This window comes from Pygocentrus nattereri, chromosome 12, assembly GCF_015220715.1.
Source record: "Pygocentrus nattereri isolate fPygNat1 chromosome 12, fPygNat1.pri, whole genome shotgun sequence".
NCBI lineage: Eukaryota > Metazoa > Chordata > Actinopteri > Characiformes > Serrasalmidae > Pygocentrus > Pygocentrus nattereri.
The window spans coordinates 41,516,689-41,528,988 of record NC_051222.1 but is presented as its reverse complement, the minus strand read 5'-3'; the positions used below and the strand labels follow the sequence as shown (position 1 = coordinate 41,528,988).

Genomic DNA, 12,300 nt, shown 5'->3' with positions numbered 1-12,300 from the left:
AAATATGTTCATATGTAGTAACTTTACAACTCAGTCTAATACGTTTATCGCGTTTTACTCTATTTCTTTACTTTTCTACTTAAATTTAACACTTCGGTCATACCAGGGTAAATGTAGCCGACTACATATTGCAAACATGAAAAAATGAAAACCGTAGCTGCTCTTTACATTGTGTGACTATTTCATGATAAATGGACTAATAGAAAAGCCCCCAAATTATTTGGAACAATGATACTTTTATATTAATGTTAGTGATTAATTAAAGTTACTGATCTGGAGTTGTGTAGTTTTGTTGTGCTACATACTGTCAGACTTATCGCTGTTGTTGGAACAAAGTTGTAACTTTACAGGAGAAGGAAAAAACCTACTGTACTTTTAATGGAAGCCAATGGAACCAGAGTTTTTTCCTCGCCATTTTGGGCCGTTTATTTAAGTCCATTCACCATGAAATTTACACACAGCGTAAAGGGAACGAGGCACTTTCAAATGATGTGGAAAACTGAAAAACGACAAAAATGAAGATAAAAGGTTTTTGATCTGTTTAATTAGTGCATTTAGTCCTCTGTGCATAAATTTAAGACTACAAACCAACTTCTAGAACAAAAAGAGACGGATTACAGCATAACGCAGTGTTACTGTACGAATGTGTTTGTGTAGGGGATCAATGACGAGTCTGGAGTCGTGTCACAGTGGGTTCTCTCAGCTCAGCGGTGGAACTACCTCCTCCAGCCAATCACACGGCAGCTCCTTCATTTCCAGATAATAACACTCACAATCACACAGTGACCAACCCGGTGCACAGACCACAAGGAAGGGCTAATTTCACACGTTTAACTCGACTCTTACTGAGAGAGAGCTCTGAATTCTGCACTGCATGTTTACAAATACCTCCAGCAGCTGTAAACAGCACTGAAATCGAAAATCAGCATGAAAAGAATAAAAATACGGGATTTCTCAGTAATCTAGATAATGTAAGGAGCCCATATCACAGAAAACTTCCCTCACTTCAGCTCCACCCCCAAAGCCTACAGCAGTTCAGCTCCACCCACCCAGCCTACAGCAGTTCAGCTCCACCCACCCAGCCTACAGCAGTTCAGCTCCACTCACCCAGCCTACAGCAGTTCAGCTCCACCCACCCAGCCTACAGCAGTTCAGCTCCACCCACCCAGCCTACAGCAGTTCAGCTCCACTCACCCAGCCTACAGCAGTTCAGCTCCACCCACCCAGCCTACAGCAGTTCAGCTCCACCCACCCAGCCTACAGCAGTTCAGCTCCACCCAAAAACAGACCATAGGATATGGGCTTGTTAAATGATCCAGCTTCACTGAGAAATTCTTATTGCTGAAATATGTGAAGGAGAACATCGAGTCCACGGCGCTGCAGTGAGCTGCAGCAGGCACGGCGTACTGAATGACCACTAACCCCCAGCACTGATGCTTCCTAATGCACTATGGGTCAGCATGGGTAGCGCACGTGTCTTCCACAACGAGGCCAGTCAGCAAATGTAGTAGTGACCTCACAGCTGCAGCTCTAAACCCCAAGCACAGAGGATGTATAACAAACTTCATACAGTTACAGCCTGTGGTCCATCTGTTACCCTGTTCTTCAGTGGTCAGGACCCCCATGGACCCTCACAGAGCAGGTACTGTTTGGGTGGTGGGTCATTCTCAGCACTGCAGTAACACTGACGTGGTGGTAGTGTGTTAGTGTGTGCTGTGCTGGTGCGAGTGGATCAGACACAGCAGTGCTGCTGGAGTTTTTAAACCCTGTGTCCACTCACTGTCCACTCTATTAGACACTCCTACCTCGTTGGTCCACCTTGTAGATGTAAAGCCAGAGACGACAGCTCATCTGCTGCTGCACAGTTTGTGTTGGTCATCCTCTAGTCCTTCATCAGTGGTCACAGGACGCCGCCCACAGGACGCCGCCCACAGGACGCTGTTGGCTGGATATTTTTGGTTGGTGGACTACTCACAGTCCAGCAGCACTGCTGTGTCTGATCCACTCGGACCAGCGCAACACACACTAACACACGTCAGTGTTACTGCAGTGCTGAGAATGACCCACCACCCAAACAGTACCTGCTCTGTGAGGGTCCATGGGGGTCCTGCCCACTGAAGAACAGGGTAACAGAGTATCAGAGAAACAGATGGACTACAGTCTGTAACTGTAGAACTACAAAGACCAGCTATACAGTAAGTGGAGCTGATAAAGTGGACAGTGAGGGTAGAAACACACAGGTGGACTCTTACAGTGACGTCTGCATGGAATTTTTAAACTGTATTTTGGTGGATCTTCCAGCCATACAAGTGATGAATATGTATTTATGCAAATTGTTAATTATGAAAAAAAAGGGCTAAAATGAAGTTTAACAGAACGCAGAAGCTCAGAGTCGCACACCACCGTTAGAAATCAAACTCCGCTTAATTAAACAACCTGAGGGCTACAGAGAGAACAAGCACACGTCTTCTGGACCCGTCGGTCCGAGCTTTCTGAAATGCCCTAATGTGAAATGACCTTTGCGCTATTTTTGTACAGGAGAGTGGACGTCTGTACTGAATGTTTGAGTTAACCGGACTGACTGGACTCGTCTGTAAGCACTAAAGAGCTCTGAATCAGAATGTACTGGACGCTGTGACTGACCGTCCTGGATCTCAGCTCAACTCTTAGCTGGTTGGGAAACAGAGACTGGTCTGTGAATTTCTGTGTCGGTTTGCTTTTCGTGCAGTAATTTATTAAAGATAATGACACAAACACGGAGCTGCTGATTCTTTGGTTTCCACATGCGTAAATTAAAGGAGTCTTTATTCGTTTTGTGCAAACACAAACAGGCGAAAGTGAAAAATAACTTACAAAAATAACAAAAAGGATCTTTGGGTGCGGTTATCGCACGCAGAGCTGCACCCATTTGTTCCAGTTGGTTTCGTGAGGGAACATCTGGGCCAGTCTCAGGCTGCAGTCCACTGTGGGCTCGTAAAAGGCCACCACGTCCTCCACGACGCCAAACTCTCCCTGGCTTCTGACCTCAGGGACGCTGGGCCGAGAGAACAGAGACGCTTTGGGCCGATTCAGAGTAAAGCGCTTTTTCACGCATCCCAGCTCCATCAGAACCTGAAACACAAGAACACAAATACACGACCTGAAGACGCACCTCTGAGTGTCTGAACACCTGGCAGGTAAGGTGAGGTACTGGCTGATTGGGTTCTGAGGTGAGTACCAGTTCCCTGGGTTATCAGGTGAGCTGAGAGCTCTGGCCAGGTGGTCTTACCTGCAGCAGGTCGAGGACGATCACAGGCTGCAGGACTCCGCTGTAGTGCTGCAGCAGCGCAGGCTCAGGAACGCCTGGATTCGTCATGATATGTAGCAGTAAAGCCTCCAGCATGCCTTTACAGACCGGCCGGTTCAGAGAGCCGTCCACGATGCGCCACGGCCGAGCCACAAAGCTCAACACCCTGAGAGACAGAGAGAGAGAGACAGAGAGAGAGTGTGAGAGAGAGACAGAGAGAGAGAGACAGAGAGAGAGTGTGAGAGAGTGTGAGAGAGAGAGAGAGAGACAGAGAGAGAGTGTGAGAGAGAGACAGAGAGAGAGAGACAGAGAGAGAGTGTGAGAGAGTGTGAGAGAGAGAGAGAGACAGAGACAGAGAGACAGAGTTAATGATAATGGTACACAGCCCATTTCCTCACCTCACATACGCGTCTTTCATTTTCAGGTGATGTGTTTGTGTTATTTTATGTTATTAACTGAATGATCACGCTCTGAATTACAATGGGTGATGAGAAAGAGGTCGTTCTAGTCCTTCTGGGAGTTCTAGATATGTCACTGACAGTGTAGTCTAAGCAGGTTCCGGTTAGTTGTTAGGAATGTAAAACAGCGGCGGCAGCTCTGGGTCTTTACTGTGAGACTGATTTACACCAGCTCAGATATCTGATCATGTCTGACGCAAGACTCAGACTAAAGTGTGGAACGCATGGATTTTAATCAACTTTGTGCAAATTCAACATTTCTTGCTCTGCCTAACCAGGCCTAACGACCTGGAATGGTGTCCAAACTTTCCCACTTTTTCCTACATTTTTAATGATTTATTTATTTTCTAATTCCCAAGTTAATCCACACTTTAGGCTGTAACATGATGATGAAACTAGACTCACTCCTCCTCTTCAGAACTCCTCACATCCCCTCCTCCTCCTGCAGCAGAAACGAAGAAAGGCATTAGAACATAAACACAAACACAGACTCCACATCGTTTGAGCTTCAAGACCAGCGAAGTCTAAACGAACTCTACTGTTTAGGTCCCGTGTGTTAGACTCCAGTCCTCGCAGGCCGGGACTCCGCAGACTTCAGCTCACTGCCTCAATAAACACACCTGATTAGCTCTTCATTGATCAGCAAGGCCTTCAGGAGCTGAATTCAGAGCGTCAGATGAGGATGAACTGGTTTCTGCAGCACTTCTGCTTCAGGTCATCAAACCTAATCATTCCTCTTAATATTGTAGACGTATTTGAGCTTTTCTTAAAATCCACTTTCATTTACTCTGTAAACGGGAACGTTTGTAGACCATATAGATTTTTTTGTTTTTATTATTATTATTATTATTATTATTATTATTATTATTATTATCTCTCCACTTATGGCAGGCCCTGGCAATGTAAACAGTTCTGTCATGTTTACTGTTTCTAGCAGATAAAATAAAAACTATTGGTCACCAAAAAAGTTTATATATTTTAATTTCTAACCGTTTTGAAAAAATGGAAATGCATTTTGTTTCTCTAATAATTGTGTTGTTGACAGAGGTGGACAGTACCTGAATATTGTACTTTTTCCTTTCACTCCACTACATTTCAGAGTCTAATATCCGACTTTTTCCTCCTACATTTTGAGAAATCTGTGGTTCCTTTTGGTTTCTGTGTGTATAAAAACGTAACATGTCAAAACGAAAGAAGCGCAAAGCCAGAGCACCAATCAGGGCCCAGCGGTCACTTTGTTTAGAGCTGGTTTTGACCTGTTGGTCATACCGACCCAGTGCAGCACGCGGTTCAACGTCAGCGCAGCAGCGTAAAACTTTGGGAGAGTCTGTTCAACATAAATGATGAACTAACCTAACTTTGTGTAAATAGAGCTCAATATAGAAATATGTCCACATATGCAGTCGAGACTGACGCGGCTTTTTTCTGAATTTCTACAAACACCATTTCATTTTATAGTAAATGAGTTTGGGCTGGTTTATGTTTATGAACAGACGCCTACAGATCAACATAGTAAAGGAGCTCATCTGTGATCCTGAGTTTAAAGCCAGTTTTTATTCAACTTAAACTTGGAACTAAGTTGTAAATAAATCTGAAACTGAAACTTTGCTTGTGTGTAAAAAGTGATTTCAGAGCCACACGGTTCTGCCTGATGGAACCTGTTTACCTTCAGTGTTTTGTGCTTCTGATCATTTTAATAGACGTCAGCGTCACTAATTAATGACGTTCTATTAAAAGACTGGTTTACCAAGAGAGACGCTGGAGGACTTTCACCTGAAATGAGTTCATGAAGCCAGTCTGGTTATAAAAATGATAACAGGACATCAGAGCCAGAATTCCTCTTTTAGTACTTTTACTTTATACTTAAGTACATTTGAAGGGAAATACTTTAGTACTTTTACTCCAGTGGAGGTCTAAAGGGAGGAGCTTCTACTTTTACTGGAGGAATATTTTACCTTGGAGGTCTCGACTTTAACTCAGGTACAGGGTTTGTGTAGTTATTTCAACGCTGGTTGTTGATCATAATGTAGCAGCAAAATTCCTCGTATGTGAAAAACCCACCCCAAATGCTGCAGAACAAAATCCTTCAACTTCACCTTAATTCCTACTGTAGCTGGACTCGTTTGACATGCAGAGGTGCTGTGATTTGAGCGACTGATGGGATCTGTCCAGAGTTTTTATGAGTCTGCTGAGTAAATATGAAGCACATCTTTTAAACTTTGCTGAACACTGAAGTCCATCAGGAGCAGCAGTGCTACTCAAATGAATCTCACGCCAATAGACAACCTCCTCTTCAGTGACTGGAAGACAAGGCTAACTGCTAAAACAGTGCATAGGTGGTGGCACAGCTTCTGTATCTGCAAGTCCAAAACTAGATGATCCGCACCCTAAAAAGACGGTTCCTCGAGAGTTCTTTAATAAAGAAAAATGCTCTATATAGAACCATGAACGGTCAAAGAACCCTTTGCATGATTAAAGTGTTTTTCACATGATGAAATGGTTCTTCAGAAAGTGCTGTAAATGGTTCTATATGGAACCTTTTAGAAAAGAGTGCAATATAGCAACAAAACTCTTTCCACTATTGTTACAAGCTAAAGAACTCTTCTTTTGTACTATATAGAACATGTTTTGTTATGAGTGTAGCCCAAGTAACAGACTGTTCCTATTCAGAAGAACACTATACGGCCAAAAGTTTTCACTCACTCATCCAAATCAGCGAATTCAGGAGTTCCAGTCTCTTCCATGGCCACAGGTGTATAAAGCCGAGCCCCTAGGCCTGCAGACTGCTTCTACAGACATTAGTGAAAGAATGGGTCGCTCTCAGGAGCTCAGTGAATTCCAGCGTGGTACCGTGATCGGACGCCACCTGTGCAGCAAGTCCAGTGGTGAAATTTCCTCACTACTAAATATTCCACAGTCCACTGTCAGTGGGATTATAACAAAGTGGAAGCGATTGGGAACGACAGCAACTCAGCCACGAAGTGGTCGGCCACGTAAAATGACAGAGCGGGGTCAGTGGATGCTGAGGGGCATAGTGCACAGAGGTCACTGACTTTCTGCAGAGTCAATCACTACAGACCTCCAAACTTCATGTGGCCTTCAGATCAGCTCAAGAACAGCGTAGAGAGCTTCATGGAATGGGTTTCCATGGCCGAGCAGCTGCATCCAAGCCTTACATCACCAAGCGCAATGCAAAGCGTGGAATGCAGTGGAGTAAAGCGCCGCCACTGGACTCTAGAGCAGTGGAGATGAGTTCTCTGGAGTGACCAATCACGCTTCTCCGTCTGGAAATCCGATGGACAAGTCTGAGTTTGCCGGTTGCCAGGAGACGGTACTTGTTTGACTGCATTGTGCCGAATGTAAAGTTTGGTGGAGGGGGGATCATGGTGTGGGGGTGTTTTTCAGGAGTTGGGCTCGGCCCCTTAGTTCCAGTGAAAGGAACGCTTAAAGCTTCAGCACCAAGAGATTTTGGACATAATTTCAACTTTGTGGGAACAGTTTGGGGACGGCCCCTTCCTGTTCCAACATGACTGCACACCAGTGCACAAAGCAGGTCCATAAAGACGTGGATGAGCCAGTTTGGTGTGGAAGAACTTGACTGGCCTGCACAGAGTCCTGACCTCAACCCCATAGAACACCTTTGGGATGAATTAGAGCGGAGACTGTGAGCCAGGCCTTCTCGTCCAACATCAGCGTCTGACCTCACAGATGTGCTTCTGGAGGAACGGTCAAAAATTCCCATAAACACTCCTAACCCTTGTGGAAAGCCTTCCCAGAAGAGCTGAAGCTGTTATAGCTGCAAAGGGTGGGCCGACATCATATTAAACCCTATGGATTAAGAATGGGACGTCACTCTAGTTCATATGAGTGTGAAGCCAGGGGACCGAATACTTTTGGAAATATAGTGTATTGTTGTGTTTAGACCTGTTTAATTCTAATCTTTACGCTAACAGGCTGTTTCAAACTCAACTATCTGGGTTTATTTTGGAGAAATTCCACAGTCAATCAAATCCCATACAAATGACATCAAACGACTCCTCTGGAAAAACTAATCCAGCTTAATCAGGGCTTCCTCGACACACCCACCTGTGGCTGGAGGCTCTGCTGCGTTGTCTTTCTGAAGTGAACTACCAGTCGCTCCAGAAGCTTCATCACGGAGTCCTGCTTCTGAGGAGGATGGGTCTGGAGGAAGACTTCTAGCCCCTTCTAAGTTTTCAGCACTACATTCCACCCCAGGTGTGGAAGTCTCAGGTGGAATGGTTTCCACAGCAGTCAACTTTACTGTGGAGATCTCTATAGTAACTTTCCCTGGCTGAACTGTCTCCGAAGCAGCAGTCTCAGCTGAGGCAGTCACCGCTGCAATGGAGGAGGCGGTCTCTATGGTAACAGACGTGGCAGCAGTGGTGTCGACTGCAGTGGATTTGACAGTTGTTGTCTCCTTGGCAACTGTTTCAGTGGCAGCAGAATCAGCAGAGGTGGTCACCATGGCCGTGGTTTTCATGGTACCCATCTTCATGGCCTGCCGGGGTCTCTTGGCCAGAGGGGGTCCGTGGCTGCCCAGCTGATGGCGGGAGAATCCCAGCTTGCGTTTCAGGGACTCCGGGATGGAGAACGCCCGGACTAGCTCATCACACACCTGTGTCGGGCACTGCAGCAGCCAGGGGGCGCCAGAGTCCACACATACCAAACGCTGAGAGAGAGCTCCCACCTCCACCAGCTCCTCAGCATCTATCAGATCCTACAGAAAATACATAAGTCTATCCATGTGGAATTGCCAAAGACCACCTGAATGACCATTTATATAGAAAATGATTGATTCTAGGCCTAATCCTGTGTGTTCGAGCTGCTGTAGTGTTATTGTACCCGTATGCGCTGCTGTAGTGTTGTTGTACCCGTATGCGCTGCTGTAGTGTTGTTGTACCTGCATGTACTGCTGTAGCGTTGTTGTACCTGTATGTACTGCTGTAGTGTTATTGTACCTGTATGTACTGCTGTAGTGTTCTGCTCCTGCTGTGCTCCACCTGTTCCAGGTGAGAGAACATCCTGCTCAGCTCCAACCTGTCGATACCAAACTCCGCCTCTTTTTGCACGGCAGCTCTGAGGGCCTGAACTGCCTCCATGTCCATACTGCTGTAACCCAATGAGGGCACAAACTTATCCACAAAACTCTGCTCACTGACACTGCTCCGCTGCTTAAACACCCGCGAGAGCGACGCCGAGACTGTGGGAACAGACGAGCGAGTCACCACGGAGAGAGCTCCGTCTGAGAGAGGGAGAGAGAGAGAGAGAGGGAGAGAGAGAGAGGGAGAGAGAGAGGGGGAGAGACAGAGATAGAGAGAGAGATAGAGAGAGAGAGAGACAGAGACAGAGACAGAGAGAGAGAGAGAGAGAGAGAGAGGGAGAGACAGAGATAGAGAGAGGGAGAGAGAGAGAGAGAGAGAGAGAGAGAGACAGAGACAGACAGAGAGAGAGAGAGAGAGACAGAGACAGACAGAGAGAGAGAGAGAGAGAGAGAGAGAGAGAGAGAGAGAGAGCGCAACAAGTTAGCTAGAACAGGGTGTGTATTCTCAGTCTGGCATCTCCATCCATTTGTTTTCTGTGATAAATGGCTTTATGTAAAAAAATCTATACCATGTGCTATCTTTAAAGCGCATTTAACACAAACTCTCGAAGAACCAACTGCATGCTTACAGGGTTCTTTGCATGATGAAACTGTTCTTCGGGTTCATAATGAACTTGGTACATTCGGTTCTATATAGAACCATTTTGGAAAAGTCTTCAAACAGCATCTACGGGGAGTTAGATTTGGCATTCTTCTACCTTCTTTGACTACAGAGTAAAAAACACAGCGCCACCTCATGTACGTAAGCACTGACTGCTCAAACGTCAAGCCTTCACTGCTACTGCCAAATGGACGACCAGAATGGCATCATCGTTCTATCAAAAACACATTAAACATCCAACAGCCATTCTGTTGTAAGAAATTGCCCAGGCCTGGTTCGTAGGTGGTGTCTTACCGGCCTCTCTGAAGAGCGTGTGTGCAGGCGTACGCCGTAGCTGTATCCTAACAGTGCAGGAGTTGACTGCGATGTGGTCAGTGGAGTTCATGTTCCTCAAGCTGATGATGCCCGGGACGAAGTATCCTCTCATCAGCAGGTAGTTGGTGTGGGAGGCCTGCCGAGCTTTCACCTCAAAACGTCCTCTCCTTTCATCCTCGACTTCATCCTCCTCCTCCTCATCCAGCTCTTTAGTGATGCTGGGACACATACACAACGTTGAGATATGATTGACTTTAGTATAGTGTAGTGGATAACACCTCTGCCTTCTACGCTGTAGACTGGGGTTCAATCCCCACCTGGGTAACCACCCTAAACAATACCAATAAGAGTCTTTGGGCTAGACTCCCAACACCACCTTGGCCTTCCTGTGTAAAATGATCAAACTGTAAGTGGCTCTGGATAAAAGCGTCTACCAAATGCCGCAAATGTAAAACATAGATAAATGTATAGAATCAATCAATTAATTAATTAATTAATGTCCTGGTCCTGTTCCACTTCACAGCTGTCAAATAATTAGTAGAAAGCTGTAACTAATTACTAAATGAACCAAAAGAAGACCTAATTAAATATCCAGAAATACAATAAAATTAAGATAGAAATAAGAATGTATCCTTAAAAACAGGCAAATCTTAATAGATAAATACAAAAAAAGTGCAGAGTATTTTATTTAAAATAAAATAACTTCATATTTATTATCTATTCTTCCCAAAATACACGCATTACCTCTTCATAACATCACTGTCCACTAGCGTACTGTCCACCACCACGACCTGCTGTGGTACGGACACGTCCACGGTAAGCAGACCCAGAGTCATGAGTGACAGGCAGCAGAGCGATGCCCCTCCTGGAGCATCAATGGGGAATGTCAGCATGTCCTCCACATCAGTTGGGGGTGCTATAGAGTCTACTGTAGAATCATCCACATCACCAGGAGGTAACAGAGGGTCTACTGCAGGTTCCCTTAAATTACCAGAAGGTAATGCAGAGTCTACAGAAGGATCCTCACCACCAGTGTGGGTTTTAGGGACTACAGCTGGATGCTTGACATCTCCAGGGGACTCTTTAGGGTCTACAGCAGGATGCTCCACATCTCCAGGGGACTCTTTAGGGCCTACAGCAGGATGCTCCACATCTCCAGGGTCTACAGTAGGATGCTGCACATCTCCAGGGGACTCTTTAGGGCCTACAGCAGGATGCTCCACATCTCCAGGGTCTACAGCAGGATGCTCCACATCTCCAGAGGACTCTTTAGGGTCTACAGCAGGATGCTCCACATCTCCAGAGGACTCTTTAGGGTCTACAGCAGGATGCTCCACATCTACAGAGACAGGGTCTATACCAGGAACCTCTTGCTGTTGTCTTTCCACCCCAGCCCCTGGTCCCTCAGCCTTTTCTAGTTGATCATTCCTCTCCTCTGCTTTCTCGCTCTCTACATTTACTCTCTCCTCTTCCTTCTCTTCTATGTACTTCTGCTCCTCCTTCTCCTTATCTTGCTGGAAGGAGAAGGTGTTCCGCCGATCCACTCCGTCTTTCTGACGCAGAACTTCTAGCAGGTCATAAACTTCATTGTACACTGTGCTGGGAAAACGCCATGTGAAATACCTGAAAGGAGAAAGCTCAAATGTTCAGACCAGAAAGCAAGAACACGTGAGCAATTTCTTTGCACCATCCTTAAGATTGTCCACAGACAATCACTCAATCCCATAGATCAGCCATACATCACCCTCAGATCTTTATTAGCTTCTCTACGGGTTACCAACAAAACTCCATAGATCCCAAACACCCCCATAGATCTTCTGCAGATCATCTACATCATCCTTATATCTTCGGCAGATCATCCAAATATCACCCATACACCCCCCATAGATCTTCAATAGATCCACTGATGAATCCTCCATGGATCACCCATTAAAACTGCCAGGCCTCCTTTAGGTCAGCCATATATTGCACATTTGCTCATTGCCAAAAGATCCCCATCAGGTCACTTGAGAAACCTCACAACTAAAAGACAAGATTCCCAAGACATCACTCACAGATCACCCGCAAACCCCACACAGACCTGATGGGTAGAATAAAAATGATTCCTAACACATCAATAGCTAGATCACCCACAAATACCCTGCTGATTCCTTATAAATCACCCTCCAGATGCCTCACAGCTTGTAGAACCTCTTGTCCCTCAAAAAAAGCACTGTACACGTACTTGAGTTTGCATTTCTAAAGCAATTAAAGTATCCCAAATACAAAGATCCAGACAATATGAAATCTCTGGGGGATCAAAAATGATCTATACATTCCCACAGACCACCTGTTGATTCCCCAAAAGGCCCCTGTAGTTCCCTCATAGATTACCCTTAAAACATTCTAAGCCCCTGTAAATGCCCTGGCGATTCCCTGTAGATTAACAGCACACATAGGTTCCCCTGTAGTTTGTAGCTCTGTAATGGGGACATTCAGTAGATTTACAAATGCAGGACTGAGTGAGTGCAAAGCATGG

The 12,300-nt window shown here is 45.6% G+C and overlaps 2 protein-coding genes across 3 annotated transcripts in view; one reads left to right on the top strand and one right to left on the bottom strand.

Annotated features, from left to right (window-relative positions):
• Positions 1-1,129, top strand: part of LOC108414575 (SEC14-like protein 5) — a 35,663-nt gene extending 34,534 nt beyond the window's left edge. Inside the window, exon 15 of the mRNA XM_017687459.2 lies at positions 658-1,129. Within this exon, the coding sequence (XP_017542948.1) occupies positions 658-763 (106 nt within the window). The 3' untranslated portion in view covers positions 764-1,129. The remainder of the gene's footprint in view (positions 1-657) is intronic.
• A 1,639-nt stretch (positions 1,130-2,768) lies between these two features.
• LOC108414577 (general transcription factor 3C polypeptide 1) overlaps positions 2,769-12,300 on the bottom strand; it is a 50,812-nt gene continuing 41,280 nt past the window's right edge. The window contains exons 31-38 of one of the 2 annotated variants that reach the window (XM_037543398.1): positions 11,122-11,405; positions 10,527-11,079; positions 9,762-10,000; positions 8,724-9,007; positions 7,831-8,482; positions 4,150-4,186; positions 3,269-3,452; positions 2,769-3,111 (exon numbers count right to left, since the gene is read on the bottom strand). In XM_037543398.1, coding sequence (XP_037399295.1) covers positions 2,884-3,111; positions 3,269-3,452; positions 4,150-4,186; positions 7,831-8,482; positions 8,724-9,007; positions 9,762-10,000; positions 10,527-11,079; positions 11,122-11,405 — 2,461 coding nt within the window. In that variant the 3' untranslated portion in view covers positions 2,769-2,883. Of the gene's footprint in view, positions 3,112-3,268; positions 3,453-4,149; positions 4,187-7,830; positions 8,483-8,723; positions 9,008-9,761; positions 10,001-10,526; positions 11,406-12,300 lie in introns of both variants that reach the window. The other variant, XM_037543397.1, reaches the window with a different exon arrangement.